The 23,615-nt window shown below is 42.8% G+C and overlaps 1 protein-coding gene across 5 annotated transcripts in view; it reads left to right on the forward strand.

Moving 5' to 3' along the window:
• Cdk19 (cyclin dependent kinase 19) overlaps positions 1–23,615 on the forward strand; it is a 139,852-nt gene that overhangs the window by 110,463 nt on the left and 5,774 nt on the right. For 2 of the 5 annotated variants that reach the window (XM_021173711.2, XM_029482436.1), the window contains exons 5-12: positions 796–853; positions 12,336–12,467; positions 15,257–15,400; positions 15,562–15,631; positions 21,052–21,124; positions 21,664–21,761; positions 22,399–22,477; positions 23,201–23,467. In XM_021173711.2, the coding sequence (XP_021029370.1) occupies positions 796–853; positions 12,336–12,467; positions 15,257–15,400; positions 15,562–15,631; positions 21,052–21,124; positions 21,664–21,761; positions 22,399–22,477; positions 23,201–23,467 (921 nt within the window). Of the gene's footprint in view, positions 1–795; positions 854–3,436; positions 3,559–12,335; positions 12,468–15,256; positions 15,401–15,561; positions 15,632–21,051; positions 21,125–21,663; positions 21,762–22,398; positions 22,478–23,200; positions 23,468–23,615 lie in introns of those variants that run through there. The other 3 variants (XM_029482438.1, XM_029482437.1, XM_021173712.2) reach the window with 3 other exon arrangements.

Below are 23,615 nucleotides of genomic sequence, written 5' to 3' on the forward strand. Positions count from 1 at the left end.
CACCCCCCCCTCCTCCTCCTCCTCCTTCTTCTTCTTCTATGTTCTGAAAGATTGGAAAGATTTAATATCAGCTATCTTAGGCGTATTTGGAGTTTTTCTTTTCCTTTTTTCTTCCTTTCCAGGTGTGTGTGTGTGTGTGTGTGTGTGTGTGTGTGTGTGTGTGTGTTGTTTTGTCTTTTTGACACAGGGTTTTTCTGTACAGCTCTGGCTGTCCTGGAACTCACTCTGTATGTAGACCAGGCTGGCCTTGAACTCAGAGATCCTTCTGCCTCTGCCTCCCGAGTGCTGGGAGTGTGCCACCACTGCCAGGCCATATTTGGAGTTGCTTACTTTTCCTTTTATTGTAATTGATGTGAATTCTAATTGAGTCTATCCATATTGGTGGTGTTTTTGTAATGCAGTCCAAAAATACTTAGCAAGGAATACTCATTTGGTGGACTTAAGTGAGAGTAGTTATTTTGTGGTTTGAAAATTTCACATTAAAAATAAGTATATTTGAGTGGTGCAGGTTTTTAAGTTAGGGGACAAATATAAATGATAATTTCAATTACTTTGTAATTATTTATATGATACAACTTTGAAAATAAGTATGTTTCCCTAGCAAAAAAATGTTTATATGAATTTAGTGCTAATGTCAAGAATATCAAATGCTTTAACTGTAAAAAGTACTTAATCTTTAATTAGTTTAGACTGAATGAAAATACATAAAAATTATATTTTCATATGAAAAAAATTCCATTTTGGAGCATGTCAAAGGATAAAATAATAATTTGAATGCTCTATTTTTATTTCTAGAAACCAGCAAATATCCTAGTAATGGGAGAAGGTCCTGAAAGGGGGAGAGTCAAAATAGGTAGGTAACTATTCCTGAGAGAACCGATGAAGAAACCGAGTGATTTCTAATATGTTTTCCTTTTTAATGCCCTCATTAAATTGCCGATTTTAAAATTACTTGCTCCATGTTTGTAGAAAAGATGTTGGAAAATGTAGGTAGCCTATAAAGTCACCCATTCTCCACAGTCCTTTCCTCATAATAAGATCTGTCATTGCAAACTGACATGCCCCATAGACATTTGCTCACTTACAGTGTGCCAAGTGCGGTTTATGTCACCGCTACTCTCCAGCATACACCGTTGTTTCTCTAGCTTGCCAATATCCTGTTCCCAAGTACATCGCCCTAACCCTGACTTAATGACAGCACCTCCTATCTGCAGTGTGCCTTTGCCCAGACACTAGCACCTCACACTCACACTCAGCTGGGCTCCATCACCTCAGGTGGGAAGGGATTCGGGGAAACTTCATAGCTGTTGGAACAGGGATGCTGAGGTGATACAAATGGTGCTGTCACTAGGACAGAGTCCACCCCTCGCTGAGGCAGCCTGTCCATCTGTCCTGCTGCTTGCTTCCCACTTCTTCATCCTCTTCCCAGTCCCAGAAGCTGCTCTAACCTAATAACTCTGCTCTGAACCTCTGCCTGGAGGTGATGGAATTCACCTTCATTGATAACTGTCTTGTCACGAAGTACTGACAGTTAAGTCGCTTCCCCCCCCCCCCCGGCATTTATTGAAGACATACATTTGCTTGGCAAAGCTGAAAAGGGCTATTCCCTCCCAAGAGAAACAGTCACACAGACATTTGGCTATGCAGTGGGGTAGATCCTTTATTATGGTGCCTCAGCCACAACTGCCTTCTGAAGGTAGAGGCCACAGTGAAGGAAAACTGGACTAAAAGCTATGCCTTGCTCACTCTTTGAAGTCATGACTAAGGCTCCTGTCCTGAGACTTTTCTCTACGATAGCCTGGGGATAGTCACTGATTTCCTCCCAGAAAGGGCTAACTGACAGGTGCCTGCTAGTTGCCCTTTGTAGCTTCTGAGAATGAACTGCTTTTCTTGAGTCCCTGCATTACCATCTGTCACATAGCCCTTCTCAAGCTGCCCCTCTTCTCTGAAACACTGATGGTCTTCCTTCAGTTTTAAACGGACTCTTACCTCTGCAAACCAGAGCAAACACAGCTCTTGCCCCCAAGTGAAGAGTGCCAAACAAGAGCTACTGTGACCTCCCAGTGTGGATTCAGGTTGCCTAGTAGCTTGTAGGAGCAGTTATAACAAACTTTTGTAGTCACGGAACAAAAGAAAGCCTATCAAGGCATTCCCAAATGCATGGGCAGAAGCATCAGATAGGCAGATCTTGGAGCAGAGCTGGGTATGGGAATGTGATGAGGACGGGGGCAGGTGGGCCGCTCTGCTGTGGGCTCAGTACACTAGCTGGTGAAGTTCTGAGCTGTCAGATGGTGAGAGCTAGTGGTCTGTCGTCAAAGTAGTCCATTGAGAGGTGTTACCCAATGGTTAAAAGGATAGAAGACCAGACACAGAAATGAGGAATATTCTGAGCTCACTTGGTCCTGGACCTGCAAAATTCCAGTTTCCTAGAACAACAAGGTTGTAACGAGTCATCAGCCTTGTTGACCCTTTAGTGTGACATTTCTCGGAGAGCTTGAGTTCACAGCTCCCATTCTTGCACATTAACAGATCTGGACGGACATGGGAGAGGCTGAAGGTTGCTTTGTGTGCCTGATGCTCAGAAGACTAATTTCTTGCATCTAGTAAAGGTGAAGCTAAGTAGGCAGAAAACAGTTTACAGGAGAGGGGATTGTTGAAAACCATTAGGAAGAAACCACATGTCACATAACATTGCTGCTATCGGGATCTAGGTCAGAATTGTTTTCCCTTTTTTGTCCTCTATATCTGACATGTATATTTACGTGTGACAGATAATATAAACATATGTAAAGGTGAAATAATCAAGAACACAGTATGAACTAAAGAACTAAAGGTAGCAGAGCAGAATAATAGACACTTTTAATCAAATCCCCTACTCAAAAAAGTCCCCAGTGCCTATCTGTAATCATTTATATCCTATGAAATATTTCATTTGAAACTGGAATACCAGTAAGTTATTTTGTAATTTTACCCACCAATTTACTATTCATGATCAGAATAGCAGTATTACTTAGTAATTTTTAATGATATTTTATTTATTCATTGACAATTTTATATATGTATAAAATATATTTTGATCATCTCTAGCCCAGTTCCCACTCTATGCAGACATTCCTTTAATGTTGCTCCCTCCCACCTTCGTGTCCCTTTTAAAAACATGAGCACTCAGAGTTCATTGAGTGCTGCCTATATCTGTACAAAGGTGTAGTGCTGACCCTGGATAACCTGCCAATGGCCAGGCTCTCAGCCCCAACCCTCCCTGGCAGCCTTCAGCTTCCAGGAGTTTCTGAGCAAGATGAGGTCTTGTAAGCAGGTTTAATCCAGGTACCCATTGCTGTGAGTTCTTGGGCCCTGTGGCCATGTCATGTACACGAGGCTGCATTTTACAATGCTCTTCCTGTCCTCTAGCCACTGCATGTTTTCCACCCTCTTTTCTGCAATGTGCCCTGAATGTCAAGGAGCAATGTTTTTATTTTTAACATCTTGGCTTGTTCTACGGAACACTCTGAAGATTCATTTAGTCAGGAAACATGATGTTTACGGTATGGTCTCTTAGATGTAAGTTTCTTCTTTTGGGGAGAATAATTTTGTGTTTAAATATGAATCCTTTTTAAAATGTATGTTTTAAAAATTAGTCTTAGTAGATTTGTTCTAAACCTCGTTTAGAAGCTCTATTTGCAGAAAGGTCGGTCTCCTTTGATGCTAGCGTTTGCAGTTTTGATACAGCGCCGTGATTGTTGTTGTCTCCTTTGATGCTAGCGTTTGCAGTTTTGATACAGCGCCGTGATTGTTGTTGTCTTTAGAAGACTGCGACTTTTGTGGACTTTGAGTCACCCCAGAGCCATTGGTGTCAGTGCAGTTGGCTGTTGTACAGTGAGTAAGTCTGAGTAGGTAATAACATAATAAGGCAAATGGTTGGGCCCAGATAATATTGTTTCCTTTCTCTTATTAGGAAGTAGTTTGGTTTTAGGTGCTAATTTAGATTTTAAATTGAGGCATCCCTAAAATGGAATTCCATTTGGAAAATTTAAAATAAGTCTCTGTCAATATGAAAATTAGATTTTTAAAAAGTTATACTGAAAAATGAGAAGTTGTTTCTGTGAAAACATATGAGTCATTTAAAACATCAAGAGTTAAGTCAAGTAGATGGTTGGTTAAGCAGACACTGAATGTGTGATTAATGAAAGGAGGCAATGCTGTTGCCTTTCTTTGCAGTTTTATTAAAACCAAGATTAGCAATTTATCACTTAGGAAAATGAAATATCTTCGACAGTTTTTAAAATATTTAAGTAGGAAGGGTTCCTAAAGTGTTATGAAAGGTGAGAGTTAGGAATGTTGTCAGAGTGTTCAGTTCTGTCTTCAGTGTAGTGGCAGGAGAGCTTGTGGTGTGTCCTTGGAAACTGGTCCAAGTTTAAGGTGAAAAATACAGATTGAAACTTTATCCTCTAAAGTTTTCTAACACAAGACAAGAGATACTTTGAAATACCTGACAGAGTCCTTCCTATCCAGGCCAAAGGGAGTCTAAAACATTGGATTCAGCTGACAATCACTTATTTTTAGCTCTTGTTACTTAGTTTTTTTCCATGTGTTCGCTGCTGGAAAACTCTGTTAACAGTTATTCTATATGGAGATAAGTATGTTTCCCAAAAGGCATAAATCTTAGAACTTAAAAGAATTAATGGGAGTGTGTTCGACTAAGAAAGCTAAAAGCTTTGATAAATGAATTGTAACAATTAATGTTTTAGTTGCACTTTAAAAAATTTAATCACCCATCCAAAGGATCAAGGGTACTGTGGAAAATTTTATAAATAGATATAATTATTTGTTCACTAAAATGAGTTTCACAGACACTTGTCTAATTTAGTAGTAATGCCCTAGTTCTTTATAGTGAATAAATACTATTGACCAATTTTTTTTTTAATCTCATTTCTTATAGGTATGGGCATTTTGTCTGCATGAATGTACGTACATCATGTGCATGCTTGGTGCCTATAGTGGACAGAAAAGGGTGTCATAGACCTGAAACTGAAGTCATAGATGATTGCAAGCCACCACTGGGGTGCTGGGAATTGAACCCATATCCTCTGTAAGACCAATACTAACTACCAAGCCATCTCTATAGCTCAGTGGTCACGTTTTAAATGACCTGTTTAGTAAAGGATTAAAACATCCTTAAACTTTAAGCCAATTTTTTTATGAATATAAAAACTTACAAGGAGAAAGTAGGTTTTAGTTTTGTATCAGTGCATTTGATTTTGAACTTAGAAGATCCTTTAATTGTGTTTTGAAATACCTTTCGGCAAAATTTTTTAGCATTCAGGAAGCTGCTATGAATTCAAAGTCAGTCTGGACTATATATAGTAATTCCAGACTAGCCTGGACTAGAATGAGACCCTGTCTCAAATTAAATAAAGAAGTGGTAAGTAAATATAAAATTTTGAAATTAGACAATATTTTTGGTAAGATGAAATGCTGTCTAAAAAAAAAAATCTTTTCTCATTGAAATAGCTTAAAATCGTTCATGTTGTCTGCATGTGGAATTGTGCATGTTGATAACTGCGGGGCAGTGGGGTCTGTCCCTGCTCATCAAAGCCCGCTATACTTGAACGATGGGCTAGGCTTTCTCCTAATGGGCCGCCTCTAACCTCCCGCTGGAAAGTCTTCCTGCACTCCAGCCACAGACCGCACCAAGGGCTCTCGCCTGCGTGGGAACCATCACCTGCCCTCTCCCCCCTTGCCCGAGTCTCCTCCCTTCAGCCCCGGGGCTTAGTGCTGCTCCAGGGCCCCCCTTCTGTTCTCAGCTCCTCCGAGGTATCCAGCGTGGGATGCCGGAAGCTGGAAACATGCCTAGGACTGACCCTTGTCCACCACCCTCCGAGCTGGGGTCAGTGGCTTCACATAGCCAGATCCCCTCCCGGGGCCATAAGAAAAGTGTGTGGCAGCCTTCCGCGTCCACCTGCCCAGAGCACCAGAACTCTGGCAGGACGCGGAGTTTTCTCCCACTCCCCTTTATTCCCCCAGCGCCTACTGCCCCACAGATAACAATGTTAATTCAAAATATAGTTATCTTCTTAACAAAGAATCAGAAAGAAAGCTGTCTTATTCTACCTGTTGGCAACTTATGAAAACAGATTTGGTAGAGTCCCAAATGCACAAAGATCTACAGGCAACTAAGGATGTCCATTAACCCTAAGGTCAGCTCTAAAAACATACATAGGAGGAACAGTATCAGACTGAGCAGGTGTTACATATATATTTCTTTGTGTATCAGAGAGATCTGCCTGCTTATGCCTCCTCAGTGCTGGGTTTAAAGGCTTGCATCAGCACCACCCAGCTTTTAAGCCGGATCTTGTTTCTCTGGGTTTCAGAGCTCCTTTTGGTTCTCTTCTGTAAACTTGCAGTGTTATTGTTTGTTAGGTGCTTTCATATTCACATTGAAGTAGTCTTCCATTCAACACATTTCCTTTATTTCCTAGAACTTGTAGTTTAGAGAATCGGCAACAACAACACTGAATGTTCCTCATGGCATGTGAGGGTAGGGAATAGATAAAGCCCAGTTATAGTTTGGTAGGTTTCCCTGTTTTTCCAAATAATTGGTAATTGAGTGACTATAATTATTAAACATAAAACCAGGTGAATTCCAGGTGGCAGTTGTCCCCAAACACTTCCTATTTTGAATTTCTGCTTCCCCTTGTTTTGGTGAAGGTATCTTTTCCTTGAAAACTGTGTAGTCTTAGATGCTAGTTAGAGGGATTTGTGTTTTGGATCACATTTATGTGCCACTTGTAGAGAAAATTTCTTTGGGTCTCATACCAAAGTAGGTTCCTCCCGGTGTGTTTGGGGTTTATTTGAATGTTTACAAGAACATGAGGGGAATAAGACATTGGGTGCCTACCCCTTCATAATGGCGCTGATAAAATTACTTCTCAGAAGGGGGTGGTGTATACTGTCTCACTCCCTAAGGCTAGTGCTCATCTTGAAGAGATCCTGATACTTCTGGGAGAGGAGAGGAGAGGTGCTTATCATGTTGATATGTGTATAATCAATGATCGTAGAACTTGTAGAACTTGTAACCTGAAGGGATTAGGTTCTGGTAAGCTAGAGAGGACACAGAGAAGTTTCACACTCAGGTTCTGGAGATAGTAGCAAGCACGTACTCTGAAAACAAGCATCATCAACAAATGCTCAGGTGGGTGCTCTGCGATAAGGTAAGAGGGTATCTGGTAATAGTCAGCTGAGAATACTAGAAGACTGCCAAACACGCTGTCAGCCTCACCAAAGGAAAGGCTCAGGCCCCTGAAAGAACTCACCAACATTACCAAAGGGGCCAGTGTGTGTGGTTGGACATACAGGGGACCTGTTGATACCTGAGGTGATTCCTCTGAGGAAAGCAGATCTTCCATGGAGCCTCATGGCTTGGAAACAAAACTGTTGGTGCAGAGTAGAGCTTTCATCTCAAAGTGAGCAAAGTAGCTTATTGTGAGCAGACATGAGTAGACATCACCAAGGAACACACATTCAAGTCTCCACTCCAAAGTGGAGGTGGTTGCATGGACTTTTATACTCCCAGAGCAAACCATAAATCAAGGTATCTCCCAAATATGTGGACGGGGGGGGGGGGTCATATCAACATAGATAAATTCTGCTATGGGTTTCAGATGTCACCTAATAACATTCTTCAGATCTAGCTTGTGTCTGTGCATGATTCCAAAGGTTTGACCTGATGTTTGAAAGAATGGTAAGTGAGACAGAGGTGCAGACAACAGATGGCTGTTCAGGGAACTAGAGAGCTGACATAGTTTGGCTCTGGGCCTGCAGCATTCCAACTTTGCAATCACAAGGTTTACATTGGTGGGTTAGTCTTGTAGTGCCTTTAAAGGAGTTGTAACTTTTTCTGCACCCCTTCAGTTCATACCTCATCTTGTTTTCTTGAGCATGTGTGTCCCTGCGCCTCATGTTGCTGCCCCTACCCCCATTGCTTCTTTACTTCTAGGATATCCTTACTGTTCACCCTTTGGTCTCACTCACCATAACTTGTTATAATCTGACCTTAAAGTCCATTCTCTGTCAAAACTGTCTCTGAAAAGACCTGTGCTTAAGACCTTTGCCCTGGCAGATCCAGTGGCTTGTGTGTGTCAGTCACTGTTGTTGATCCCTGCGTGGTCTGGCCCTGAGGCTGAGCTCTGTCTTGGTCTGCCTGTTCCTCTGCACTGGGCTGCTGCTGTTCTTGTGCTCCTCAGTGTGCTGCTTGAGGACACCTTTAGCACCTGTTTGGGACACAGCTTCCCTCTATAATTGTTTCTTCAAGGGTGTGACAGTGCATGACCTCAAATTTTAGCTGTAATAAAAGTGAGTCTACAATTTGATGTCTGTTCTCTCTCTTTATTATTTGGCTCTCCTAGCAACCCAAACTCCATTGTCCTCGCGCTGACTCATCATCTTCATCTTAGACTCTGACTTTTGTCAATCACTATGTTCCCCTTAATCACCCAAGTGTGGCCAACATAAAATTCAGTTCTCTACTCAGGGAATTTTAAAGAATTTTAACATGATAGTTTTGATATAAACAATAAAATGGAGCAATAACAGTAAGAGTAACTATAATTGGTTCATTGGCTTATAAACTTTGTCTTAATGCCACGTTCCTGTGTATATGGTACTGGAGCCTCGTGCACACCAGATGAGTACTTCCCCCACCATGCTATTTCCCCGCCCCAGAATTACCCTTTAAAGATAGGAAAGTGGGGACTGAAGGCACAGTTTGTGGCAGGGTGCTTGCATAGCATGCATGAGACCCTGGGCTCAATTTCCAGGGTTTAAAAAAAAGTGAGCAGATACTTGCTGAAGGTTTTAGTGTATTGGGTCAGAACACTACAGTTGAGTGGAAGAGGAGGTGCACTGTATCCTCGCCTGCCCAACATCCTCAAGCACCCTCCAGTCTGGCTTATGCCCACAGTCCTAGTACTTCAGAGGTTGAGAAGAGAGGATTGTCTGGGGCTATACCATTTAGCAGTTCTCATCTAACATCCCTGCTCCCTCCCTAACTCAAAAGATTTCAACTTCAAAATCCAGTTCCATTTTCACTTTCCTTTGTCTGCTTCCTCTGTGGTTAAAGCATCCTTCTACCAGGGACCTTAAAGGAGATGTAGACCCTCCTGCCCTGGCACTTAGTGCTCCTTAGGAGGGAACCAGCAGAACTGGCCCCTGTGACACGCAGACTGCTGGGTGTTAGGCTTTGGTGCTGCCCCTCATCTGGTGTCTGATGTTGCCTAGTTAGCACCACAAACATCATTTCATTAGACACTTTCACATGCATTGTATTTTAGAAAACAGCCAAAACTATGTCTAGGTTAGTAATTATTTGGAAAGGCGCCTGTAAAGTTCATTCAGTAGAGTGGAATTGTGCTTACTTTCTTCTGGCCTTAGCTCCATTTGACAGTGAATTAAACAAAATTAAGAGATGGAGTCAGGTATGGCAGCACACACATTAGTCCCAGCACTTGGGAGGCAGAGGCCAGCCATAGTTAACATGGAGAGGCCCTGTCTCCAAAGCTAACTAACTAACTAACTAACTAACTAACTAGCTAATTAAATTTAAAAAATTTAGTGTGTAGACAAAGAAAAAGAAGAGAAACATTAGCTTTTGCCTTTAATATAACATGCTTTTCAGTGGGCAGAACAGCATCCTACCGTACATTTCCATCGTCATACTTTACCAACAGCCACAGTTAGCTTCTACCTTATATAAAATAGTGCTCTCAACATTGTATAATATTAAAAATAGATGTAATATTGGTAGAAATATTGACTGTTTTTGTTGTCACTAGAGAAACTTGGTTTTTAAGGGGTAAGCATTAGCACACATTTCCCTGGTTAGCTTTTCTCTTTTTAAGAGCTCAATACTCCAAAGCAGCTTCATGAAGCATTATAAATTATTCAAACTCTAAAGAAACAATATAGTCAATTATAATTTAATGCATATTACAGCATACTTAGATTAAATGATCCATTATAGTTACCTGCATTTGTACTTTTTATAGATCATTCAAAATGTACTGTGTATATTGTGTATTTTAAATTATAGAGATTTGTCATTCTTGTGACTCTGCCTTTGTGGTTTGTGATTCCCATGTATATAACGTATTGGATGTCAGTCAGTGTTAGAAATCCAGCTACTAGAGGGCTGGCTGTGTCTTAGTTGACGCGCCTAACACACAAGCATGGAAGGCCTGAGTTCAGACCCCCAGCGCCCACATTGAAAGTTAGTCTCTTACCCTAGAGCTAGGGGTGCAGGGGTTGGAAACAGGAGGATTCTAGAGCTTGTTGGCCAGCCAGCCAAGCCAGTGTAGAAGTATTGAGTTCAGGGAGAGACACTGTCTCAAAAAATAAGGTGAGGAGTGTTGTGTGACTAATCTTTCTGGGGAAACTCTACACACTCAACCTATGCACCCCAGATAGGGAGCTCATGACAGAGCAGAGTACAGATGCTACCAGAGAGCATCCTCATCGCTCATTGGTTACTTAGCAGAATAGGTGAAAGGTTGCTTATAGGAGCAGAAATGATCAAGGACTGATACATCACCAAAGCACACCTCAGCATAGGTGACAGCTCACAAAAACTGGAACCTGGAGCACACTGTGCAGCCTACAGGTAGCTCAGTAGGTTGAGTGTCCTTTCCAAGTAACTCAGTTGGTTTAAAACTCTTCCAGGCAAGTGGACTTGTCTCTTCTTCGTCCAAGCAGCTGATCTGGTCTCAGTCTCTTTTTTGCCCCTTTGCCTGTCTGAGAGTGACCTCAGCAGTTGTTATGGTTTATCCTTGAAAGGGAGAGCCCTAGTAAATCTGGTCAGTTTCAGGGACTTCCTGAAGAATTTTGAGATGTTTCCCTTCTGGTTCAAGGAACTTTTCTGCTGGGGTATATTGTTTAATCTCTGAGGAAATGGCTAGACAACATTGTGTAATATAAGAAGACTCCTAATTGCCGGGCCGTGGTGGCGCACGCCTTTAATCCCAGCACTTGGGAGGCAGAGGCAGGTGGATTTCTGAGTTCGAGGCCAGCCTGGTCTACAGAGTGAGTTCCAGGACAGCCAGAGCTATACAGAGAAACCCTGTCTCACAAAACCAAAAAACCAAAAAAAAAAAAAAGACACCTAGTGTCAATGCCCCCGCTGCTGCCTCCCCCACATACGTTTGCACACCTTTAATTCCAGTACTCAGGAGACAGAGGCAGGTGTTTCTTAGTGACTTCCAGGCTAGCCTGGTCTATAGAGTGAGTTCTAGGCCCATTACACAGAGGATCCCTGTCTCAAACAAACAAACAAAACTCAAAACACAAAAAGAATATGGCTGTTAAATCAAAACATATTTTTTAAGTATGATGTCTTACTGTTCTTGTGAACATGGACAAGTAATTCAATTGTGCTTTGGCTTTAGGTTCTTCACTTCAGAAGTGAGAAGCAAAGTATTGTTCTATTATGAAAATGAAGTGACATTGTATGATGTGTATAAATGCCATTTGTAAATTGTAAAGGGTCTTACAAATACAAAGTACTTCTTTATGAAATCATAAAAAAGATCTCTAGACCCTTAATAGTGACAAATTCTAGTTTTATATACCCCTAATGCCTAAGTAAGTTAGCTTTCATTTACATCTTTGTTAAATGAATTACTATAGCAATTATCTATTATATGCTGTATAGCAATTATTTATTATGTTTTATACATGTTCTCAGGATTGTGTACAATGTGCTGTTGCAATCAACTTTCTAGGGGAAAGGTCCCAGTATGGCATCTTTGGTTTTGGATGCTCTGATTGCCCCCCCCCCCCAGCCGATTCTGTGCCTCCCGTGTGCTGTCCCTGAACACAGTGGGGAAGATACATATGTAACTTGCAGCAGCTGATTCCAGTGCATACTGAACTGAGTGATGTGCAGTCAGTCTCAGGTGGATAGGTACACAGTCTCAGGTGGATGGGTGTGCAGACTCGGATGGGCAGGCGCACAGACTCAGATGGGTAGGTGCACAGTCTAAACAAGGAGGCTCAGTCCTAACTGCTCCCAACAGCTTGGGATTGCGGCTCAGGCTCAGGTTTTACTTCTGACTCTAAACTTAAATCTTCGCTCTCAGGAAGTAAAACTTAAGCTTTAGTGTTTGGTCGGTAAATAAAGTTGACAGGGTAGAAGACTCTGTCTTAGTACAGATAAACAAAACAGTTCCTAACTAGCACACAGTTTCAGAGGAAAAGTTCATCTTTGAAAGATTAAAGGCGGTTACCAACTCCTGCATGGCTCTGATCATATGGCAAAATGAGTTTTATATATTTGTTTTATTTTTCAGCTGACATGGGTTTTGCCAGGTTATTCAATTCTCCCCTAAAGCCACTCGCAGATTTGGATCCAGTGGTTGTGACATTTTGGTATCGGGCTCCGGAACTTTTACTTGGTGCCAGGCATTACACAAAGGCCATCGGTAAGTGATTGGCAATCCGCACGCTCGTGAATGTGAGATCGTTCATAATAAAGCCAGGGCTACAGGAAGAACATGCACATCTTCCTTGCTTTATGCTCACATAGCATATTTATCTGAAGAATGGGAAATCGAGTTAGAACTGTCTTCATAAAAAGGAAATCAAGGCAGGAGTGTTGTGCCAGAGAAAAGATCGTTTCCAAGTGTCCCAACCAAGACATGGTACAACGTGCCATCTCTCTTGTTGCTGTGGTCTGCAGAATGGCAGCTTGTTCAGTACAGCAGGAAATACAGTAGGTAGGATGACTCTCCTCAACAACTTGCCAGACCACCAAGAAGAAAAAAGAACTAGAGAAAGAAAAACAGGTATCAGCATGTTTATTAGGATTTAATGGTCTTCCTTACAACAGGCACTTGGAAGATTCTAATGTCTGAAGGCTGAGAAACCTCAGCTATAGGTTGAGAGCTAGCAGACAAGAATCTTCCTCAGCTCTGGAAATGTCTATATATGGACGAAAAAGAGTAGGCAAAGAAGGAGTGGACAGTGGCCACGAGGACTGGGCTTCTAGTGCCTCCCTTGTGGGGACGTCCCTGCATATTCCTTTCCTCAAAGCTTCTGCTTCCTGCTGCTGGGCAGCAGATTGCTGATCACCTTGGCTGTTGCACTAAGAGTGGATTTGCCACTCAAAATCCACTGGAAGCACGGTCCTATATCTGTTTAACAGGCGTCTGAAAACGCTGTAACCCCTCAGAGCACCGGGAATGCTGTACCTGTGTTTAGCCTTCTAATTAATTCATGGGTAAAGAACGGGCACATATTATAGTGCCTTCTTTATCAGGAGGTCTGATTTCTTCAAAATCCAGATACCCAAAGTACTTAGATTATATCATAGTGCTGAAATAGTATAAAACGTTTGTGAATATAATGAAACATTTACAAAACCTGAGTGGTCTCAGAATTGTGGGGATAAGTATGTTTGAGCAGTGTGAGTATGACATTAGACTCACCCGTGTCCAATCAGATCAGAGGCTGTGGAGGCCCTGCTGTTGGTGGAGTGCCTAGGCTGTTTCCAGGACTGAGCTAAAAACCTGCACAGCTCTTTTGTATTCCAACCTAGTGGGATTGCTTTTCTTGTTATCTAGGTCTTTTCCTTTCAACTATTGAGAACATTTCCTTAGATAACCTCAAAAGGCAGCAGAAGATAGGGAGGGAGAAGTCTGAGAGGGTATGGTGTGTGTGTGTGTGTGTGTGTGTGTGTTGGGACAAGAGTGACAGACAGCTTGGTGTGGCAGACAAGGAAGGATTGAAAAGTAGGTGCTGATTGTTGGTGTATGGTACTGTGGACATTCATGGCAGTGGTACCTTGGCTGTGTCACTGAGGAAGATTAGACTGTATTTTAGGCTGTTATGGTAAACACATTCCCATTATCCAGAGGCTGATGTCGGTTCAGGGAAGCCCCTGAGTGGTCAGAGAAGAGAGGCATCACAACATGGCTTTCTGTTGGCAGTTTGCTTTACAACAGAGCATACTGACATTTGTTTTAGTTAATGAATATAATTAAACCATTTGCTTATTTAGTTTATCTTCAGGATGTATTTGGCATTGTGGTATACTTTTTTTTCTACATTTTACCATATTCCTAGATATTATTACCTACTTTTATACTTACTAAATAACATTTCTCAAAATGGACAAATATAAATATGTATCTCAAAAGTTAACTCATGGGACTGGCAAGATGGCTCATCAGGTAAGAGCATGGACTGCTCTTCTGAAGGTCCTGAGTTCAATTCCCAGCAACCACATGGTGGCTCACAATGAGATCTGATGCCCTCTTCTGGCGCATCTGAAGACAGCTACAGTGTACTTATGTATAATAATAAATAAATCTTTGGGCTGGATTGAGCATGGGCTGAGCCAACAGTGTTTACCGGAGCGAGCAGAGGTCCTAACTTCAATTCCCAACAACCACATGAAGGCTCACAACCATCTATTCAGCTACTCATATACATAAAATAAATAAATAAATCTTTAAAAAAAAAGTTAGCTCATATAGGCATAGAGCCTATAAAGTGAGTTCTCTCAGACTTCTACCTAGAAAGAATCCATTGTTTGTCAAGTTTAGTTTTTTCTAAGCCTGTCTCTACCAGGAAATTTATAAGTAAGCATTTCTTTTATTTGATGTCCAATCTGTTAAATGATGATATAAGCATCCCATGTTACATACGTTACTGATTTGTCATTAAGGGGCACAGTTGCAAGTGCACGCGTGTGCGAGCTCGTGTGTATGTGCATGCATACACACACACACACACACACACACACACACACACACACACACTCCACAGTATACATGTGAGGGCCGAGGAGTTCTGGGGTTAACCTCAGGTGTGTGCATGACACACGCCATTAGCCATCCTGCTGTCTCTGTGTAAGTCTTATTTTTGTTTATTTAAAGAGGGATCTCTTATATTTCAGGCTGCCTTTGAACTTTTGATATAACTGAGGATGATCTATAACTTCTACTTCCAAAGTCCTAAGCTTACAGGTGTGTGACGTCATAGCCTGTGGTTTCATGGTGCTGGATTGAGCCTAAGACCTTGTACACTCAAGGCAAGCTCTTATCAAGTGAAGTACATTCCAGCCTCTGTTGGCTTCCTTAATATGCTTATTATATTTTACATATTGGCCTACTGAAATATATTTTTGTTTGAATGTCAGAATTATATCCAGGAATTGTAACTGAGGATATTAATGCATTTGTGTAATAGGCTGTTTTTTCTTTCATAGACATCTGGGCAATAGGCTGCATATTTGCTGAACTCTTGACTTCAGAACCCATTTTTCACTGTCGTCAGGAGGATATAAAAACAAGCAATCCTTTTCATCATGATCAATTAGATCGAATATTTAGTGTCATGGGGTTTCCTGCAGGTAATTTGTTGTTCTTTTCAAAATACTATTTTGAATTACATTTCAAAAGTGTTTCTTTGTAAGTGCATGCATAAAGTTTGTTTTTTGTTGATTTTTAAACTAAAAAATTAGGAGACTTTTAATAAAATTAAATTTCTATTAAAAAAAATTTTTTTTTTAAGATAAAGACTGGGAAGATATTAGAAAAATGCCAGAGTACCCAACACTTCAAAAAGACTTTCGAAGAACAACGTAAGTAACTCCAGATTATCTTAGCCCGTGAATGCTGGGAAACACAGAGACAAAACTCTGAGACTAAGTAGTTGATGAACAACAGAAATTAATTTTCTCACACTTCCAGAGCCTGACAAGTACAGGGTGCATGTGCCAGCAGGTGTCTACCCTTGCTGCTGTGATGTCTCATGGTAGAAGGCAAAGGGTGTGTAGAGCCTCATCTATTAAGACATCAGCACCATTTATGGACACAGACCGTCCACTACAAACTCCTTTGAAGGCCTCCCTGTAGATACATGCCAGAGATTAGGTCTCAGCATGAATGTTGTTGTGAATGATACAAATACTCAGACATGTTAATTATAGATTGTAGCTTCCCTAGGGAAATTTATTGTTTGAGGGGGGGGCGGGGGGACGGTTTGAGACAGGGTTTCTCTGTATAGCCCTGGCTGTCCTGGAACTCACTTTGTAGACCAGGCTGGCCTCGAACGCAGAAATTCCCCTCCCAAGTGCTGGGATTAAAGGCATGTGCCACCACCACCCAGCAAATTTATTCTTTTTTTTTTTTTTTTTTTTTTTTTTAAGTATATAGATTTAAACCAGGGACTCAGATGTCAGTTCACATGCCATGCCTGTGATTTAAAGAATATTTTCCAAATGATTTTAACATATATACCTAATTTAGGGCTGTAATATTTAAAAACAGAGGCCAGGCCTGGTGCCATATACCTTTAATCCCAGCATTCAGGAAACAAAGGCAGGCAGATCTCTCTTGAGTTTCATGCTAGCCTGGTCTACAGAGCGAGTTCCAGGACAACTAGGAAATACACAGAGAAACCATGTCTCAAACAGCCAAAATACAATAAAAAGTTAAGTTTTAATATGATAGAGGCCTTAGTTCAATCCTACAGCTGTGATTTTATTCCTGTCTGGGTAATGGTCAGTGACTGAGATGCTGTAGTGAGAAAGCAGGCAGGATGGTGGCATGGAGGACCATGTGGTCCAGAGTCAGAGTGGAACAGACTGCTGCATGGTGAGTAGACATGGAGGGGGTGCAGAGGCCAGCTTTATTAGTCAGGATTCTCTAAAAGAACAGATATGATAGTTCATGTGCAAGTGTGCATGCATACATGTATGGATGCATGAGTATTGGAGAACAGGGTGAAGTCTAATTAGCTCAGCAATGGGTCGTCTCATACTGGAAGGACTGAGCACCCAGATCTTCAGTCTCTCCAGATCTGGGTGCTCAGTCCGTGGGCCTGGATGTCCCCGCTGAGCTGCCAGTCTTCAGTCTACATTGACATTCCACAGAAGTTGGGGTTTGGTGGTGAAGAAGTATCACAGCAACAAGGATAAGGTAGACTTGCCAATAAGAGTGAGAGCAAGCAGGTACAAAGAAGTTTCTCTTTTATCTTGAATGTCCTCAGAGAGCTGCCAGCATTTAGGGTGGGTCTTCCTGCTTCAGATAATCCAGTGGAAGAAAATCCCTCTCATTCCCAGCGCCTCCATGGTGGCTCACAATTGTCCATAACCCCAGCCCCACTGATCTTACACCTTCTTCAGGTCTCTAATAGGCACTGCGTGAGTGTGTTACTCAGACAACATGCAGCCAAAGCTCCCATACACAGCAAATAATTTCAAAAGATCAAAAGGGAGGGATTGGAGAGGAGGCTGTCATCGGCAGATGAGAGCACTCACTGCTCTTGCAGAGGACCCAGGTTTAGTGCAGCTGACCACCTTCTGTAACTCTAGAGCAGGGGATCTGACTTGCTTCTTGGCCTCTGCAATTGTGTGTACATGCACAAAACACCCACACACATTACAAACTAGTAATGATAGTAAAAAAAGATTGCTCTCAGGAGTACTCGAGTGGCTTGTATTTTATTTGATTTTAGAATTACAGTCAAGTCGGGCGGTGGTGGCGCACACCTTTAATCCCAGCACTTGGGAGGCAGAGGCAGGCGGATTTCCGAGTTCGAGGCCAGCCTGGTCTACAGAGGCCACCACCATTAAAACTAACCTCTTTGGAATGTCAATGTAGACTGAAGACTGGCAGCTCAGCTGGGACATCCAGGCCCACGGACTGAACACCCAGATCTCCAGTCTCTCCAGTATGAGACGACCATTGCTGAGATAACTAGACTTCACCCTGTTCTCCAGAGTGAGTTCCAGGACAGCCAGAGCTACACAGAGAAACCCTGTCTCGAAAAAAACAAAACAAAACAAAACAAACAAACAAAAGTGCAGTCAAGTTGACTACCAAGATCACTTCAGCTTACCAGGAAAATTTCAGTCCAAGATGGCTGGTAGAAATGAGAGTGCAGCCCAGTTCATTTCTGGTTTCTCATTCACACAGCCTTCAGCAGGAACCCTCACCTCTGCCTTCGGAATAACATCCATTTCAGATTTTGGCCTGGGCTCCTTTGCCACTGCACATTTTTCCTGGCAAACTGCACAGTTTTGATCGCCATCTTCACCACCAGTTAAGCTGACTGATCATTCCCAGTTTGTACAACTTCTGTCTCTTACCCAGGCCAGGGGAGGTGGCTCAGGGGTAATCACAGTTGCAGCTCAAGACCAATGACCTGATTGTGGGAAGGTAGATGTGACTCGTTCTCCAGCTCCCTCCACATGAACATTGCGATGCACGCAAATGGAAAGGCGTGCGTGTGCACACACAAATATATTTTTCAAAGTGTAGTAAAATCCTAGAAAAATATTTTAGAATTGAGAGGTTTTTTAGATTCTAAAAATGCTTCGGACTTCAATTTTTAGGGTTAGAGCTGCCTAAGTCATATATCTTACTCAGCTTTTCCTTAGTTTTCACACTCACTTATTAAACTGCCAGTGGACTCCCAGCCCAAAATAGGACTCCTGTCTGCCTCTTGAGCCTTTGTGCTCTGTATTCATGTTCTAGGAAATGGCTCCATGATTGTTGAAGCCCGAGACATGACGCAGACCTTGCTGTCTCACTCTTGTCATTTCTTCCTTCGCTGACCCGAGTAGCAGATCTACTCAGTTCTTTCTTCTAGAAATGCTTTGACCCAGTTTCTACCTAACACCCTTGCCAAGTATGATTAGAACACCAGCAGGCTCTCCTTACAGCCCTGCAGTGGCCTTTTCCTTGTGCCTTTGTCCCCGTTCTTCATTCCAACTCTTCCCATGTTGCAGTGTTGGCAAAAGCAAACTTGAAGAAATTAGGCATGGTGGCCAGCCTAGGCTATGATGTAGTGAGTACCAGGCTAGCCATGGCTATATAAGCAAAACTCCTGACACAGCAAATAAGTACAGCAAAGTGAACACACCACTTTTGTCATAAGTTCTCATTGCTTTCCGTTTCATGACCGTTGCCAAACCTTGGCTTCTGTATCACCAGATTCCTTCTTGACCTCTCCCTGTATCATGGTCTATAGCCCAGACATTAGAGATGTTAAGCACCTCACATACCTTCGGCTTTTTCTGACCTCTGGAATTTTACATGCATGTTTTCCTAGTTTTCTCTCACCCCTGCCATCGTACTGATTGTTGCGCACTCTTTGTATTTACTCCTTAGGCCTCAGCTCTCTGACCCTCCAGGTCTGGGCTACGTCACTCCCTTTGTACCTCTGCATCCTGTGCTGCTACTGTATGAGCCGTCCACACACCATTACACATATCCCTGTGGCTTACACATACTGTATGCTTATTAATTTAAAATTAGCTGCTTCTAATGTACTGCATAGCTAATATACTATAGCTTAATGGAGTGCTAACCTAGCATATACAAGGTTCTGGTTTTAGTCCCCAGCAAAGCAAAAAAGAAAAGAGCGTGGGCCAGTGCCCACCCTTTCCTCTGTAACAAATGGTGGAAGACAGGCCCAGCAGGTCTGATGGTTGTCCACTGGCTTCTGCAGTGGGTCTGATAGCACAGAAAGGTTACTGAAGTGGACCATGCATTAACAGCTCATGGGGAGGCCTGAGCACTTGGGAGGATGAGAGATCGAGTCCCAATTCAACCTTTCACAAAGTGAGGCCCTGCAAACAGAGAGGTACAGTCTGAGCAGAGTGGCACATACTTTGAAGAAGACTAGGCTAGCCTGGCCTACAGAGTGTAGATCCAGGCCAGCCAGGGCTACAAAATGAGATCCTTTGTCAAAACAAAAACAAAAGAAACAACAAAGAAATCACTAAAGCAAATATACTGAAAACAGCTCTACAGATTACTATTTCATATAAAATAGTATTACAAAAGTAAAAGAATATTAACTTGCTTTACCATATCAGAGAAAAAGAACTCCCAGAATACTTTGCACATAAATTGCTAAGAAGGCAGTAGGTGTTTCATAATTGTTAATGTGTCAGTTCCAGAGAGCTCACTAGAAAGCAGGGCAAGGCTGAGGGAGCGGTGCGGCTCACTGGACAGTGTTCAGATTTAATCCTCAACAAGCCAGAAAAGAGGAAGAATGTATACGAAAGAGATCATTACGTTTACTTTCAAAGCCTAAATGTTCAAGCAAACACAAAATCCTGTCTTAAAAACTAAACACGGTTAGAGAGGTGGCTCAGCAATTACAAGCTGCTTTGCAGAGGACCCCAGTTAGGTTCCCAGCATCCACATGGTGGCTTGAAACCATCTATAACTCTAATTCCTAGAACTCAGAGATCTACCTGCCTCTGTCTCCTGAGTGCTAGGTGCCACCCCTCACCTCCTGCCCTATTTAAATACTCTTAAGAGGCACCAATTCTGCTTCAAATATAAATTATAAAGGGCTGGAAAGGGCAATTATCACACACTAACAATGGATTATATTTTTATATTTAGAAACCATTTAAAGTTTAAATAATATTAACAATTGATGTGCTTAGCTGTTCTGTTTCTTCAGTGGGTAGATATTTGGTTGTTTATAGGTTGGGGGTTGGTGAGGGTCTTTTTTTATTTGTTTTCCTATTACAAAAATGTTAGTAAGAATATTCTCCTGTGTCCTGATACTTATGTGTCTCTTACGCTGGGCCTGATGACAAAGACCTGTGACCCTAGCTGCTCAGGAGGCTAAGATGGGAGGGTGGTTCAAGGCCAGCCAGTGTGAACAACTTAGTGAGACCTGTCTCAAAATAAAAAGAGAAAAGGGTAGGGAGATGATGTCTAGCTGTAGAGTCCTTGTCTAACATGCATGAGCTACTCATGATCTCTGGCACCGCAAGAGGAGAAAAGAGCAAGCCATCTCGTAGATGTGACTTGCAGCAGAGCAGAGCTGGTGGTGGTACATAACCATATCTAAAGGGTTTCCAGCACTGAAACCCTGGGCTGTAGTTTATACAGCCCCGCCTGCTCACCACTGTCAGCAGTGAGTAACGTTGAGTGAGTGTCTGTACATAGACCCTAAAGACACTTGCCTGAAGAGCTCTCCTTTTGGGATGTGAATCACATGTGGTCCTCGCCATGTGCTTGTGTCCTGCAGGTACGCCAACAGCAGCCTCATAAAATACATGGAGAAGCACAAGGTCAAGCCTGACAGCAAAGTGTTCCTCCTGGTAGGTGCTTCTCCCGGATCCCGACCTCACAAGCCTGCTCGCTCTGGAACTGTCCCATCCCGCCTTCCTTTTGAAAGGAAAGGAGGAATGAATGTATGAATGAATGAATGAATGGATGGATGGATGGATGAATGGCTGGATACATGAGAAATTAAATTTTAATCTGTTGAGGAATCTTCCTTGACTACTAGTCTTAATTTATTAAGTGATTTATGTCAGAAGAGAATTTTAAGGGGCCTAGTTGGTAATTTCAGGACAATGACTATAGTGCTAGGTGTACAGTACAAGGTGATGTGAGGGCTGGCTAGGTGGCTCAGTGGTCAGGGCACATGCTGACAAACCTTGACAACCTGGGTGATCCACAATCCCTGGAATCCACATAGAAGAGCAGACTGTATAAATACATGCACATGCACACATGTGTGCATATATGTGTAAGATATATTTGTTGTTAATCATGTTAGACAGTTACACAAATGTCAGGTAGTTGACGTGTCAGCAACCTTTTCAAATGTCACATTTTTTATTTGTTGTTAAAGCTTCAGAAACTCCTCACCATGGATCCAACCAAGAGAATCACCTCAGAGCAGGCTCTGCAGGACCCTTACTTCCAGGAAGACCCCCTGCCAACATTAGAGTACGTATTCATTTCCCCCCTCCATGGTCTTTGCTCCAAGTCAAAGGTGCTGGATGCTGCTGAGAGGCAGGGGAGCATTTGCCTGACTCGTCCTGCTTTGCTCATGACAACTGCCTGCAGAGAAAGCCTCCTCAGAGAGGCCATGCCAGATTCATAGATGAAAGTCAGACAGAACAGGTGTGACTCAGATGCCATGCAGCAGGATCAGAGATTGACCAAAGGGACGGAGCTTGTGACACCTGAAACCCTCTCCCTTCTCACCTTGCCAGGCGTGCACTCAGGCCCTGTATATTAGAAATGCACTTGTTTTTCTGCAGGAGAAATGAATTTTCATGTTGAAGCAGATACAAACTCAGTTTAGATTGGTGCTGATGAAGCAGTGTGGACAGAGTTCTGTGTCTCACACAGCTTGCTAGCAGCAGTCCTATCTTGACATTGAAAGCGGCAGTCGGCAGGAAGGGCAAACGGTGCCTTGCTCCTTCCTTATTGCTTAATGTAATGGTTGGAAAGTGTCCAGCAAACACCAGCCACAGTAAGGAAGAGGATGTAAGTTGAGAAAGAAAAAGGAAACTTTTAAAGTAAGATGATGGAATTACAGACTTCAGGTACTGATATGAACTTCTTTAAATGGTTTCAGTGTGTTCGCTGGCTGCCAGATTCCATACCCCAAAAGAGAATTCCTTAATGAAGATGACCCAGAAGAGAAAGGCGACAAGGTACACACTTCATGCAGCACTGACTTTCAGGAAGCAAGAGCGGCAGACAGATAACTGGGTGTACACTTGAAGCATGTGCTGAGGTTTAAACTGGACTTCCTGTTTTGTGTTAGTAGCCCATTCTAGTCCCAGTTGTTCCTCTTTTTGTTCTGGCAGTGCCAGCCCCACCCTGCTGTGCTTTTCCCTCCCACTCCACTGTCCCCCAGTCCTTTATGTTAAGAGAATCTTAGCCACTCCCCATCATTCTTTTCCAGAGTCCTGACTGGAAGGGCTTTTGGTTGCTTTAGGAGGGTGAGATATTGCCCGGCGTGCCTTACAGCACCCCTCCCACCCTCCAAATCCCAATAACTGTTTAATTTGAAGATGCTGCACAGTTTCAGTGAACTCCAGGGAGCATTATTATCCCGGGCTTGCTGTGTTATGCTTTGGGAATGCTGTATTTTGGTGTTTACCCATTCCAGTCACACCTGTGCAACCAGGCTGTGTACCCCAGGTGTTTCACTGGTCACACCTGTGCAACCAGGCTGTGTACCCCAGGTGTGTATCTCTGGTCACACCTGTGCAACTTAGGCTGTGTACCCCAGGTGTGTATCCCTGGTCACACATGTGTAACCAGGCTGTGTACCCCAGGTGTGTCACCAATCACATGTGCATATCAAGCATTGAAAGGAACTTCCCGTTTGGTGTCACAGTAAAATTTTCAATCTTTCTTCTCCTTAAAAGAACCAGCCGCAGCAACAGAACCCACATCAGCAGCCTGCAGCACCCCCACAGCAGGCAGCAGCCCCCCCACAGGCTCCTCCACCACAGCAGAGCGGTGCCCAAACCAATGGAACTGCTGGGGGAGCCACTGCTGGAGGCGGGGGCACTGGAGCGGGGCTGCAGCACAGCCAGGACTCCGGGCTGAATCAGGTGCCTCCAAACAAGAAGCCCCGGATTGGGCCTTCCGGTGCAAACTCAGGCGGGCCCGTTATGCCGTCGGATTATCAGGTTCACCCTGGAATTTTCTCCTTTTTGATGCGAATATATTTTATGAAATGGGAAATTGACTTTTAACAAATTCTTTTAGAATTGAATAGTTCTTAGCTCCAGAGTCTTCTATTAAAATTAGATGTTGCAAGTGGGGCGTGGTGGTGCA

The sequence above is a fragment of the Mus caroli genome, chromosome 10, assembly GCF_900094665.2.
Source record: "Mus caroli chromosome 10, CAROLI_EIJ_v1.1, whole genome shotgun sequence".
NCBI lineage: Eukaryota > Metazoa > Chordata > Mammalia > Rodentia > Muridae > Mus > Mus caroli.